Source organism: Egretta garzetta, unplaced genomic scaffold, assembly GCF_000687185.1.
Source record: "Egretta garzetta isolate BGI_Z169 unplaced genomic scaffold, ASM68718v1 scaffold775, whole genome shotgun sequence".
NCBI lineage: Eukaryota > Metazoa > Chordata > Aves > Pelecaniformes > Ardeidae > Egretta > Egretta garzetta.
In genome coordinates this window covers 406,193-420,521 of record NW_009259754.1, presented here as the reverse complement: position 1 = coordinate 420,521, position 14,329 = coordinate 406,193, and the positions used below count along the sequence as shown (strand labels likewise).

General features: G+C 41.7%; 1 protein-coding gene across 1 annotated transcript in view; it reads right to left on the bottom strand.

Moving 5' to 3' along the window:
- MYO7B (myosin VIIB) overlaps positions 1 to 6,130 on the bottom strand; it is a 49,165-nt gene extending 43,035 nt beyond the window's left edge. Inside the window, 7 exon segments of the mRNA XM_035894984.1 lie at positions 471 to 584; positions 678 to 820; positions 1,499 to 1,620; positions 2,459 to 2,643; positions 3,879 to 4,031; positions 4,652 to 4,765; positions 6,113 to 6,130. Of these exon segments, the coding sequence (XP_035750877.1) occupies positions 471 to 584; positions 678 to 820; positions 1,499 to 1,620; positions 2,459 to 2,643; positions 3,879 to 4,031; positions 4,652 to 4,765; positions 6,113 to 6,130 (849 nt within the window).
- Positions 6,131 to 14,329: the final 8,199 nt, after the last annotated feature.

Here is a 14,329-nt window from a genome sequence, read left to right as displayed (position 1 = left end):
GGCAACAGAAATACAGACATGGACATTAACATTAGCTGTTGGAGGTTAGATTGAATTCTAGCTTTGGGCATTGTGTATATAGGATTTATCAGATATAATGACTAGGATTCTTGGCACTGTTTCTGCTTATTCATTTTCCCTTAAAGTATATTCTCCCTGGCATGAGATCTGAAGTCTGAGTATCTGTGAAAGTGGGTGATATTTCCCACCTGCTTTAAGATGTTCTTTATGTTTCTTAAGTTTTTGATAGAAAGCTTCGAACTGCCACAAGCTGCGTCCCACTGGTGGACATTACAATAAATCTCTAAAACTGAGGCTCACAGCACTTTTGGCATTACTGCTTTTGGTACTCTAAGGAAAGGACTGTTTGGATTTGGTAACTACTCATCTGCAGCTCCTATCAATTGTAATTGCTTGCTGGGAGCAGCGAATGGCAGAGGAATAATGGAGAAGAAAGCAGAGACTGTTACCATAGTGAGATAATTGTACTCTGAAGCAGTGCCCAGGTTCAGCATCTTTTTCTGCTCTGTATTCATCCCCATTAGCATGCAGTAGAAGATGTGATAGTTCCTCTCCTCTGGAGCCTAAAAGAAAAAAAAATAGGCCAATGGACGGATTTGTCAGCATAGGCTTGTAACACAGGAGCAGGCAGAATGGACATCTGCCAGTGCCCTCACCTGCCGGCAAACCCGGGACTTCTCAAGAAGAAACTGTTCTATCCGGGCTCCCTCTATCACACCATTTTGATTGAAGTGGATATCAATGTATTTCCCGAAGCGGCTTGAGTTGTCATTTCGAATTGTCTTGGCATTTCCAAAAGCTGATGGGCAACAGAGATAGTATCTTGATTATTGCATTTAATGAACATCAAGTCTTTTTTTTATGCCGTTCTTTTTTTGCTGCTAGTATTTTACATGTTGTGTTCCAAATGGAGTGCTGACAAGCACTGAAGAATGTCTAGTCTCAAGCTGCCTCCTAAAGAGAGAGGTAGGCCTACTGTGCATCCAGATAATTGGGTCCTAAAAGACATATTCAAATGATCCACGTGCAGCCTATATCTGGCCAGCCAAGAAAGCTGGGAAAGTCTGAAGACCTCCAGAAGGACTTACTGGGAACACACTTGATCCTTTTACAGAGAAAGATGGGTGTCTCAGGGAGCTCCCCTATAGATACATTCATGCTTGGCCAGTCACTTCGCCACTATCTAGTGCAAGGGGTCTTTACCTTGGGCTCTGCATTCCCGAGAACTCTTGTGCTCCTGACAGTTGCAGGTTACATATTGTAGTGGCACCTCCTCCTGCAGTGTGGGAGCTGCTGTGGACTTCATGGGGCCGTGGCAGAAAGTATAGAGAACTTCTACCCTGCATCACCAGTGTTTCAGGGGTTTTAGCAGTTATGCAAATACAATGGTTCAAAGATCTGTTTCTGAATTTTTTATCCTGCTACAAAAATCTGGAGATAAGGGTGGTAAAACAGGCATGTTTGCTAAATAACCCACCTTCTAGAATGGGGTTGGCCTCTAGGATTTGCTGCTCTATCCAGGAATGCTGGCCACTGACAGCTGCCAAAAACTGTAGTATTAGCTTTGTGCTTTCAGTCTTCCCAGCTCCAGATTCTCCACTGCAGTAAGAAACAAGATCATTACAGGTTTCCTTTCTTCTTTTTTGGTTAGGGTGGCAAAATGGCAGACCAAGTTAAAAAGAAATCCCACTTATATTTACCCTGTGAATGGCAGATCTGACTGTCTTTGATGGAGGGCTGGAGGATTTTAGTCTTTCATCATCTTATCTGCTAAGATTTAAGTTGGTTTTTAGATTTATGCTGAGGACTACATTCTCCCACTGATTAAAAATAAGCAAATCCATGGAAGACATTCTGAACCAGTGCAAATTAAACGACCACTTCTTTAACTCATTACCAGATTTTCAGTGCTAATCTTAGCACATCAACTGAGATGCCTCAGCTATAATCAGACATTATTGCAATGAGACTATCTAGTTCTTCACACTGATGATTAACAGAAAATGGATACATGTTATGTGTTTATAGGATGAAGAAAGCTTCCCTCCATCTTCAGGTTAGCAGAGGTTGTTCCTCTCCAGGAAATCTCAATTCTCAGAAAGTACATATAACATAGGTATCATGTCCCCAAGGTAAAAGATAGCCTTACATCACACAGGCTCATATTTTATGTTTCTATATGTAGTGACCATGTGCAGAATGTATCACCACTTTGAAAGATTCTGGGGGAAAACAATGGACTTCAGAAATCCCTTTCTTATGTTCTACCTTTTGCAGCCCTAACTGAAAATGAAGTAGCAGGGGAGAAAATATTTCCTTCCTGTTGTCTCTAGTCTTATCTGCACCCTTCCATTTGGAAGATCTCTGTGTCCACAAAGGCACCCCAAAAACATGCCAGACTTGGTTTCTGCTACTCATCCTCTCTGAGTCCAGTCACCTGATCACACAGCACTGGTCTCTCTTATTCCTCTTCATATTGAAATAGCAGTTGTCTGCAATGGCGAAGACATGAGGTGGTAGCTCTCCAATCCTCTTGTTACAGTACAGTCTGATCTGATCGACTGTGTAAAGGGGCAGCAGCTGGTATGGATTCACTGCTACCAAGATTGATCCTGTGTAAGTCTGGAAAAAAGTTATGAGCATTACCTCTAGCAGCAGACCTGCAAACAAGAACACAACCAAAGCCACTTGCAGTATATATCTAAACAGAGGCAGGAGGGAAGCCTGGGAGATCCATCACAGCACTTAGGTGAGGCTGAGCGCCTTGTTCCTCACCATAAGGTGCCATTAAATATCCCAGGATATGGAGGGCTTTGCAAAGGGAAGAATGCTAGCTATAATCTCCTTGCCAAAGGAGTTCAGTTCACTGTCTCAAACTAAAGCATAAGAAAGTCCAATTTGACCTGGCATTTTTGTGTGTTATCGTAAGCTGTTTTGTAGTATTTTGTTAAGCTGCTTTTGTGTTCTAGTGCAGATGTAGCTAATGGGCAAAGTTATGGTTGTGTTATTCATATGGCCATTTAGTAACATTTATAAACACCACCACCATTGAAATGAAGGAGGCTGTTGAAGGCTGTGGAAATGCAAGGCAATAATATTGTTCAAGAACTTCATAAGACAACTGCAGACTGCTAGAGTCTAATATAACAGGGTCTATACACACATCTTGGTAGTTATAACTGCAGCATCTATAAAATCAGTCCTAGTTTATACTAAACATCACCACATCTGTGTTGTAAGAGGCTCCTGTAGTATATGTAACATGGGAGGCAAAGCATGGAAAAACCTGAATATTATTATCATATTACAAACTGAAAACCAAGGAGCAAAGAAACTAAAAATGCCAAATTGCTCAGTCACAGATAAAACCTGTAATGGAAAAGAAATTAAACCAGGTGTCCTAAAAATCCAGATTTATTCTTAATCTATTTTATTACTTCAAAATCAAGTAAACATTGATTTGGACTGGAGGACAATCCAAATCATGTCACTGTGTACTAGTTAGATTGATCCTGTGTCACAGTTTCAGGTAATAGAAGCACTAAGCTGTAACACGGGCTGGATTTAGCTAGCTATCAGTCACTGGTGGAAATGGTCACTCTAGGAGAAAGTAAGCAGGGTCACTACCTAAGCGTCTTTCTGTGATTTCAGAGACTGCTATGAGCTCTCTTCTTAACAGCCAGAGTACTCAAATGAAAGAAGAGAAAAACTACATTGTGTCTCCCTGGCACCCTCAATCAGTAAATGAAGCGGAGGGCCCCATGTATGGAGGGCTTGCAGGCTGCTCAGGTCACTCTGCTAAACATGTAGTAGAGGTCATGCCCGAAAGTACTATGCCTGGTGACCTTGGCACTCACATAGATTTTGTGCTCGTGGTGGCGAATGAGGAGGTTGTGCACCATGCCTGCTTCATGGAGATCGCCGAGGCGGATCATGTCTTCCACCCCCTGGACAGATGAGGGGTGCATCAGGCGCACCATGTGCATGTTCCGAGCTGTGATCCAGTGTTCCTGAAAAGGCAAGGCGTCAGCTTTAATGTGTTATGCTGTTGCTCAGAGAGAGCCATGTTAGACCAGAGCGTGCTTCAGTATAACCCACGCTTAAACCAGCATATTCTAACAAAGATTTGACTGAACTACAGAAATGAACTGGTTTGCTGCTCTCCAGGACCAGATTATTTAAAACACTGGAGGAAGTCATTCAGGTAGGTTCTGGACATCAGCAAATTTAGCATTGTACAGAGAGCAGCTCTGTTAGGTCATCACAGCCACAACATTGTATGAGGTAGGGATCAAATCCCAACTGACTTTAGTGGAACCATGATTTCACCTAAAGCTTCACCAAATCCAGGGATTGGAGCCTGTCCATTTTCTTTTCTTGATTATGTAGATATAACCTCTAGCACAGGAAGCTCTAAATCTTCATAGTGCTGGGACCTGGGGATACTAGGCTATCACCCTATACTTGCCTTATTTTTATATTCTTTCTTTCAGTATTTCCTACCAGACATTATTCAAGTCAGACCATTTGGCTAGATGGAGCTTTGGTTTACCCAATAGGGCCATTCTTTTGTACTTTGTCCTTTTAAATTTTATGTTCATCTTTTACAGAAAGTTATAGCGTAGCCCACCTTGCCTTCGTCATCCTCCAGCAAGATCCGTCCTGAGTCAGAGTCCTTCACGACTGCCCCAATAGGGACATTAAATTCACTGTTTGGTTGAGTGTCCAGCCACACATGATCACCCTGGGGAGAAGAACAGCTACTGTCAAGTACAGTGACATACTTGATGCCATGTAGCTCACAGGCATAAATCTCTTGGTCTTAATTTTTTAGTCATTTGATTTCTTTAGCAGTGTTTAACTGGATAAGTTCTTACTGCTCGCAGGCAGCACAGGTTATAGTATTGTGACCTCTGAGTTTTACTCCCAGCTCCACAGCTGACCTGGAACATGACTTTGGGCAAGTCATCAAACCCAGCTGTCTCACAAGAGGAGATGAGGCAACACCTTTCACAAGGACAGCAATTACTCAGCTCCGCTACCTCCCAGAGACTGGTGGGAGGCACAGTGAATGCTGGTAAAGTGCCTTGGCAGCCTCACACTAGCTATGGTATTCTTTCAAAAGAGATGCTTGAAAACATAGACATTACCAGAAAAAAGAAAAATAAGCAGATGTGCAGACTAGATGCCTGCAAATGTAAAGGGCTCTGTCACAAGAGCTTTTTTCTTTCTGCTACAGCTGAAATCACTTAGAAATGTGAGTGCATCCATGATCTCTCTTCGGGGAAAAAAAGCATTCGTTATTCAGTCCAGTTCCTCTCTTCACATTTGTAGAGGCATGGTAACTTCCTGCCTCTCTGCAGAGCAAGCAAGCAACTGCTCTGCTGTCACTGGAGGAAAGGTATGAGCTACAGCTGCCCTTTCCTAGGAATGAGCACTGTCGGTGTCACCTGCACTACTGTCCTGGCTATACTCCCCAACTCCAAGCCCCCAGGAATACATTCTCTTGCTCCAGGCACTACTACAGTTTTAAACAGAAAGCTTTACTGTAATGGCTGGAATGAAAATTGAACAAAGCTGTAGGTCAGATCTTCAGTGGGTAGTTCATACTTACATGTGCTGAGGAACCAGCTTTCTAGGTGAGTGTCTTGTCTTATACAACGTTTGTTATGTACATTTACTGTCGAAGTTTCAAGTTTTTTACTGAAAAAATATTTCTTTTTCCTCTCAAAATATTTTATGGGTTTATGTTTAAAACCAAGCAACTGTAGTGTAAAGCATCTACAAACATTGCACAAGTTTATGAAGAAAGTTACAGACTAACAGCTCTCATTTGCATTGAATAAAACTCCAGAGGTCATCTATGTAGTTTCAGTGCCGCACCTTGTGACAGAGGTCACCAGCTCAGCATGAGCACAGCCAGGCTAGGCAAGAAACCTCTGCATCTCTAGTTTAGATTGATATTATCTTATACCTTGTTGATTCTGGCTAATTTCTACTTTCTTTCCGAGATGGACCATGATGTTAAGGTAATTTTCTCCTCTTTGGGCCTCAGGCTAGTCAATGAATCACAGCAAAGAACAGGGCTTACCTTTCTGAAAACCACCATTATGTTTCAGATCACTGTATGTAACCTGCAATGCCAAGAAGAACATAACATTAGGCCAGAAAAGGGCTCAGGCTTTGGTCAGAACAGACAGGGCAGTGGAGATGTTTTCTTGCAAAATTACCAGTAAAATTCCTTAAAATAATTATGTTTACAGATTTCATTAAAGCAAAAGAGATCATAATAAGCTACACAATGAAGCCATCTACCAAAAGCAAAGATCTGCAGCACTAGGGTGGTGGGCTACTCTGAGTTCTACCACATAACCCTGGAGATGCTCTCAACCCCGAAGAAGTCACTGTGCACATTTTCATACCAAAAAGTTCACTCAATCAAATGCTAAGCACATTTATTGGCTGATCTTCAAGTTTGGCTCACAAATAAAAAGACCCCATGATGCAATGTAATTCAACGCACAGTAGAGTTACCTTTGGCTGGTCCGTTGACGCAGCACTTCAGTTCCTACAAGTGGCTAGCCCAGTGACACAGGTTGAATTCATATTCTCCTGAGATGCTGAGTTCCCTCAGATTCTCACAGCTTGAAGCTACCACCATATAGAAACTGAGGTCTAGAGTTCACCTTTCTTGGCTGGAATGACAGAACATCCCTGGTGAAGATGAGAGACACCTGCTCCGATTTTATCTTTATGCTTAAATGCAAATTTCTATTTTCTCATAGCCTTTTGAGAAGTTATTTTATTCTGGCCCTAAATTATGCTTGTCTAGGTTTTGGGCAGGTTCTCTGGAAAGTTTGAGCAAAACATGAAAACCAGAAATTAATTGAGTTGAAGGTTCCATTTGCTACCTATGCTACACAGATAATCATCAACATTCCAGTTTGCAGTGCCATTAAAATTAGTGATTAGTGGGATACTTCACCAGTAATTTCACTGAAATCATTGAGATTTCTTCTATTATGCGTAAAGGCTTTAAAATATTATGTTTAAAATTTCTGATGGCTATTTACAATTCTGTGTAATATGGAAGGTATATCTTTTTGTGAGAGGTACCCAGATTTCATTAGTTTTCATATTGAATAATTTAAATAATTTTATGGTTTGTCGTAATTTTATGGTGGAGCTATACAAGTTTCTGAGGTTTAGAAATTTGCAACTAAATTACCAGACAAATGTTTCAAGTTACAACTTTAGTTTTGGAAGTTCACACTCTTGAAAAATGAAGATTACCAATACAACAACCTCAAGGTGAAGTTTGGGGATACCACTGTATTCTCCCTTTTGTTTTAATAAACTTCAATGTTAGAAGAAAATGCTGCAGTAAGAGAATTAGGGCTCATTTTATCACTTTCTTTCCTATAGCTGCCCACTTTTTTTTATCCATGTTATTTGGGAAGGCACAAACAGCTTCCATTAATCATGGTCTTATTAAAAATCAATGGGTGCATAACCAACCTTTTCTTCAGACTAAATGGAAGGAGCAATTATACTCCTGCATGCAAGACACTGCCACTATTATGGGCTACACCAATGTCCTAACCATAAGGAGGGCTGTTAGGGTAGCAAAATGGTAACTAGGAAGTGCTGGGCACGCTGCAGGATCCTTGTGGCCTATTTGTGGCTATAAAGGGCTATACAGTAGCATTGATTGAAGAGGCTTTCTAAGCAAGCCCAGAATGATTTACTACTTTAAAGTCATCATAAGATATGCTGAAAATAACCAATTACCAAAATTACAAATGTATTGTGATCCCAAAGTGAAAAATAAATAGAAACTTCAAGAGATGACAGACTGCTGATGTAGAAGTCCAATGCCAACACACATTTTAAAGCAGGGATTTTAAATGTAATTTTCATTGGTGATCCAATAACAAGAAGAGAAGTGGAATGTCACACTTAATAACAAAAGCTGGCACATGGAGAAACTGCAAGTGCTGTATCCCCAACACAACAGCTGCTGACTATATTAAGAATTTATTTTCCCTGTGAGACTAGGGCAACCACCAGAGCTTATCTGTAACTAAGACAATTCTCAATTTTGTAGCACAACATCTATGAAAATTTAGCAATGCAACATGAATGTGTTCTTTCTGGCTGCTTGATATTTTTTGTTTGTTTTTTTTTTACACTCTCTGAACAAGGAACTTCTGTGTTTCATAATCAGTTATTCTTATGACGAAGTCCTCATGTTCTTATTCAGGGCTCAGGAACTGGATCCGCATATTAACTTCAAGAATGTGATGACCTGCTACTATGAGTGATGCAAGGTGGTACAGAAGCATGGATGCAAGGTGGTACAGAAGCATGGTACTTAGCAAGCATAGGCCAAAGATGGGTCATGGTCAGCCACAGTGACTCACAACTGAAAGATACTTTTTCTCCTGTGCCAGAAACAAGAATACTGCAACAGAAGAGAAATGTCTACCCCGGAACAAAGAGGGAGTGGTACGTGCAAACACAAAGCACAGCCATACTGCCTCACATCACAGGTATAGCTAGCTCTAGATCCAGTCTATGATAGCAGCCAAGAATGGATGTGTAGGGAGGAGATCCCATATAATCCTGGCATACACAGTTCCAACATTCAAAACTGGGAATAATCCCAGTCATAAGTGGCCAGCCCCCCACCTGCTTGAATGGCTGCTTTCTGACAACGCCTGGCTTGCTCTCTTGCTTTTCTTTCCAAAGTAAACCAAACTGCACCCCACAGGATGGGAAATTACCTCTCCAGAAGAAATCTTCACTGTCTGGCTTCTGCAGCTTAGTTCCCTCCTTTTCATAAGCATTGGAGTAAGAAGGAAAAGAAGGGTGAAACTGGTACTGGTGCCATTAAGGGATCCCTCACCAAGTGCCAGTCCTCCGCTGCACAAAGAAGGAAATGACTGAAGCACAGTTATTTATTACAGGACTTTGCTCCCAGTTCAGCGTATATGTAATTTCCAAGTCAGGTGTTCCAGTAAGCAGGCAGGCTAATTCTTGCCTGGGTGAACCTTAAACTTCAGTCTCTCTGCTGTGCCTGAATCCTTTCAGATTTTCAGAAAACACTGCCAGAAGAAAACCCTTTAGCATCCGGTCTTATGCTACTCCAACACCAATGACTTCCCTGGGGTTCTGTTGGAGTAATCCTGTTAGAAAAGAGGAAAATCAGGCCTTCCTTTCTCATCTCTACCCTTGGTTATGCACCACTCTTTCTGCAAGGTCAGAAAATGCACCTCAGTCTATGTCCTGTGTGGACTGTGTTTCACAGTACCTATAGCAGAAGGCAAAATAAGCTTATAACGCTTAACTGAAATTTGTAGGCACAGATGCATATAAAGGGACCATTTGTTTAAAACTTCCTGGTTTTCTTATAATTAATTTATCTTCCAAAAAACACTCTGTCCATGTGTTCCAGCATCTAGGTGCATGTTAACTCCCTGTCTGCCCACTTTTCTCTTTCCAAATTAGCATAGGATGGCCAAGAGGTTCCCTCTTTCTGGTTACTCCACATGCTCTCTCAGTAATCCTGTGTCCTTCTTGCCTGTCCTGTTCAATTCCAGCACTAGATGTGATGTCTACAGAAGTGTAGTGTATCTGTAGTGAGGCAGATACAGGATTGCTCCAGCCAGAACAAGGATCCAGGAGTCAGGCACATTTCAACCCTAACAGCAAGCCTAAACAGCGAGGACAAGCTTTCTTCCATCTAAATATATAACTGTATAACCTTCCTCCAGGGCACTGTACACAGCAAGTGGTTTGCCTCACTATGAATTATTCTGTACACCCATTATTAAACATGCAAATGAAAATGTGCAATGATTGTGAACATGCACCACTATTCCTAATATCTTAATTCTTATTTTCTTGTTTCCTAGGTTCAATGTAGCTGCATTGTATGACGGGAAAGACAACAAAAAGCCTCCATGTCTGAGACAGATTCTTGGGGCTCCTGGGGTTCCATATGCACATCAGAGGTAAGCATTCAAGCATAGCAATAGTTGGCAGCAATGTATGTTTATCCATGTCACATATTTGTGGTTTAATATCCGCTTCTTTAGCTGTTTTTGTTTAAGTTTTATAGCAGAAATGAAGATACAGGTGCAGAAATAGAGCATAGGCCCTTCAAGGCTCAGAGACTTTTAGAGGGAGGCAGGAAACCACAAGGCAGAGAGGAGAGCTTTCTTAAAGTTTCTAACTGTGCAAATCATTCTTACTCAAGGATTTTGCCTCAAAGTAGTTCTTTAGCAGACTTATTTGTGATACAACAGTTTTTAGAAGTCATCTATATGCTCTATGTGAATAACAAAATGTCAAGTACTGATCTTGTGAGATGAAGGTCAAATACTGACAAAGAATCAAAGTACATACCTCTATACTACCAAGGCAGATATCTAAAACTAAAAGTTTTTTTGTAACTAGACTGCAGGGAAAAGAAAGTGTCCTGCATATTTCTTCAGCAAATGAAACATACCTGCTGAAATTCCAAATAGAGTGAGTGCTGGGGCAGAGAATCTCGTTCTAAATTTTTTTTTAGCACTTGTGACCAAGATGCAGTGGGGTGCTATTTCAGAGAGAAATACAGTATTTCCATCCTAGTACAATATATAAACTGTATGAGATGGAATCGTGGGGAACTCGAGGCAGTCTGAAAGAAAAGCACGACTCATTGTGGCTGAAATATGTATTGGAAGGGAGATGGATTTCCACAGTTAAGTCTAGACATGCTCAAGAGCCAGAAAACATAAGATGTAGGAGTAGAGACTTGATATACCAAGTGTAAGCAGCCCAGATGCTTTGTAAAGCACGTGTAGCTAATGAGAGATGAGCAGGCGGCTTGCTAAGGCTTCTTCAGAGAAGTACCTGTGAGTGAACGGGGAGAGCTCAGGTTTGGGAAGTCACTGCGCCATGCGAATGGGGAAAGACAGGAGCTTGCCAAGAATGAGCAGCTCTGTTTACTGCTGAAGACGTAGTGAGGGACTGTGTAGGGCAAAGACAGACACATTTGTAGTTGTAATTGGGGGCAGTTTGTACTATGGTCTACATTGATGGAAAATGCACTGAGAAATGCAACAAATTAAAATTGGATAATCCCTGGTGAATTTAATCCTGCTGCTGTTCAGAGCAATAGGTCTGTCCAGATAGACATGTGTTAACAAAACTGCCTCTTCCTGACAGCTTCCTAATTAAGAGATTGATGTCAGGATCAAAGGGTTTAATTTGCACATGGCACTACCTCTCACATTTCCTCTCCAGTTAAATCAAAGTGGCCTTGTCATTTCTGCATCACCGAGTCCTAGATGCCAAGCATCATTTTATGTTAACCTATTTTTTTTTCCTGAGATTTCTGAAGGGAGGTGGATAGCATATAACAATTTGCAATTTAAGCTGTTCATTCAGAAGCTGTCCTGTCTACACTAACCTCCTTCCCTTCCTCTAAGCAGATTTGTAGCTTTAAGTCACTGATGTCTGTTAACTCTGAAAGGCATTCTGCAGGGAACAAAGCAAACTAAATAAGAAGTACCTACCAGTAAAGGATTTCCAAGTGCATCCCTTGGTTGTCTTGAGCATTCTGTCCCTCAGGGAAAGGCTTATTTCATTCCAGCCAGTTCATGATGTTGTAACAGAGAGGCAGACTGGTTGGGGCTCTGGGATCTGTGTCATTACACACCTTCACACACGCCGAGTGGGCGCTGCTTACTCTGCTTGCTAGAAGGCAGGTCATTCTCCCCCACTGTGCAATCCCATTATGGACTGAGTGTCACTCCATCCTTCCTTTTGGGATGCAGCCAAGATGGTATTACAAGGGTACATTACAGGCCGGTAAGTGCCAAGTTCTGGCTCATGAGGGACAAAGACACGTGCACGCAAGCGTGCACACTTGTGCACGCACACGCGCTACCTGCAGAATAGCTATCCGAATTGATGCCCAATTATTCAGCATTGCTGAGGTGAGGTTGTTTAAGGTGCACCCTCTGCTGTGTGGTGCACGTGGGATGTCACAACACTAGGCTTGGGGTTAGGAGGTTTCATTTCAAAAAGATGGGATTTCATAACTGTTAGGAGGGAACCTCTATGCCTCCTTCCACTTTCAGTAAATGCAGAAATTCTTTGTTCTCTTGTCAATGCAGCCTCAGTGCAGCTGGAACTTGGGACAGTGGCTTGCCATCACAGCAGAACATGACACATATCTATAAATTACTAATTTCCAAGGAAGGCTACAATCATACTCCTGCTTGGAACTTTAGTACGTGACTTCTGTGTTTTCTAGGCACCTTGGTACAATTTCCAGTTACCTTTGTATACTTTATTCGATCTCCTTTTTTTCGTTACTTTCTATTTATGTTTCCCCTTGTCCATTATCTTCTGTTACATTAGTCCCAACTTGTTATTTCCTACCTTGGTGCTTTGTCTGCTGAGAATTTTATTTGTTGTATTGTAACGAGTCACATTGAAGTTGTCATACTGCCTTCTATTTAGTCAGTTGTAAAAAGCCATTAAATTTCTTCATGGAAGTCAGATAAGTGAAACACCAGGAGCCTCCCATCATGTACTGGCCCATGTGCCTGCTCCTTCCAGAAAAGATCCGAGTGAAACCACACAGTACAAACGGCTAAAGGCAGTAACGTCATGTAGGAGCAGGAAAACAGGACACGATACCATTAAGTGCGTGGTCCTGAGGATCACTAGGAGACCTTTAGGGCTATCTGGAAAAGGCCTATACAGCTGTAAACAGACATTCTCTGTATGTTTTATGTATGCTGCTTTCAGGGAAGAAAAAAGGGGTTTTCTGCATTTTTGATGATAATATGGGATTGTATCCAAGAAACATCTGACTCCACTGCCAATTTCTCCTTCTAAGTGAAACACTGCAGAAGATGTTGAGTAAAAACTCAATTCAGAGAGTTCAGCCGTATTTAACATGGTACACTGAACCCCCTGCATTATAACTGTGCTTGCTGCTGGAGTGTTGTAGTTAATAATGGCTTAACCTCTCTGCCATCCATTCTAAAGTGCCTCTAGCACAGAAAAAGTAATGATTCATTTTGCCCAGAGCTCTTGACTTTAACTAAATTTTGATGTCCCTGAAAAAGAGTGTAGCAAGGATTATAAAAATCCCTGTTGTTTAGAAATATCCCAAATAAACCTTGACAGTTTTCTATTTGTCACACATTAACCTGTGCCCTCTTAGAACATGAAGGTGTTTTGTTTGCCACAGAAGGAGAGAGGCAGGAGACCAGCACCGCATGCATTTATTAGGCTTTCCATTTTAAAATGATGCATCAGTGACAGAAGTCATCCCTTATAATCGTCTACTGACATATCGTAGGCGTGCCAAATAAATTGAATAATGCAACTGCTCAGAGGATAGTGGTTACTAAAACAGAACACAACAATTCCTGAAAAAGACAGGGATTGTCCTGCCCCTGTGTTTACTCCGGAAGTCAGCAATTACAGGAGAGTTCAGGGCTAACTTTCGGTTGATTCTGAAGGCTAAATCTGGAGGAACCACCCACACATGAACTAGATTGAACCGCAGCTTCAGCTAGGACAGTCAGACCTAAATTCTTTGAGATGACTAGTCCTCAGTTTCCACTGCTAGCCTCGGGTCCCCTCGGTGGCCAGCAGCACTGTAAAAACTGTTGGCTCCGATCGCCGCATCCGAAGCTGGCACCTCGACTCTGGTTTTGCTCTGGTCCCTTCTTGTAGAGATTCACATTAATTCTTGCTCACTTGCAGGGAGCAGATAAATTCACCTATTACGTAAATGATAAAATCTTTTCTATTCAAGGCAGCAGACGAAACTTTCGATCTCCCATCCTTTACCAGTACTGGAACCATTTTTACCAGATGTGCCTTTGAGTGGCTGAAGGGAGATGCTGGCTAACTCTTGTGGAGTTCCGGGCTGTGGGTTTAAGCACTCGTCTAACATCTTCCAGGCTTTAGTGTCTTGGAGGTTCCCACACGGCTCATACAAGGAAACCTCTTCATTAAAATAACAACCATTTTACACTTCTGTACAGCTGTTTGTTTCCCATGTTGATGCCAGGGCTCAAAATAGCCTTTTTTTCTGAAAGGCTCCTTCAGTTTCCCCAGCATATCAGTTACGAAGCTAAAATCAAAGTATTTTCTAGAAAAAAAAATGAAAAAAAAATGTTTAGGGAGAGGAAAAAAAAACCCCACAACGTTTTCTAGGTTGTGGCAGTTAAGCCAGACCCTGTTTGCAAGCAATGACCAGTCCCAGCGTCCCGTCGCTAACATCTGAGCT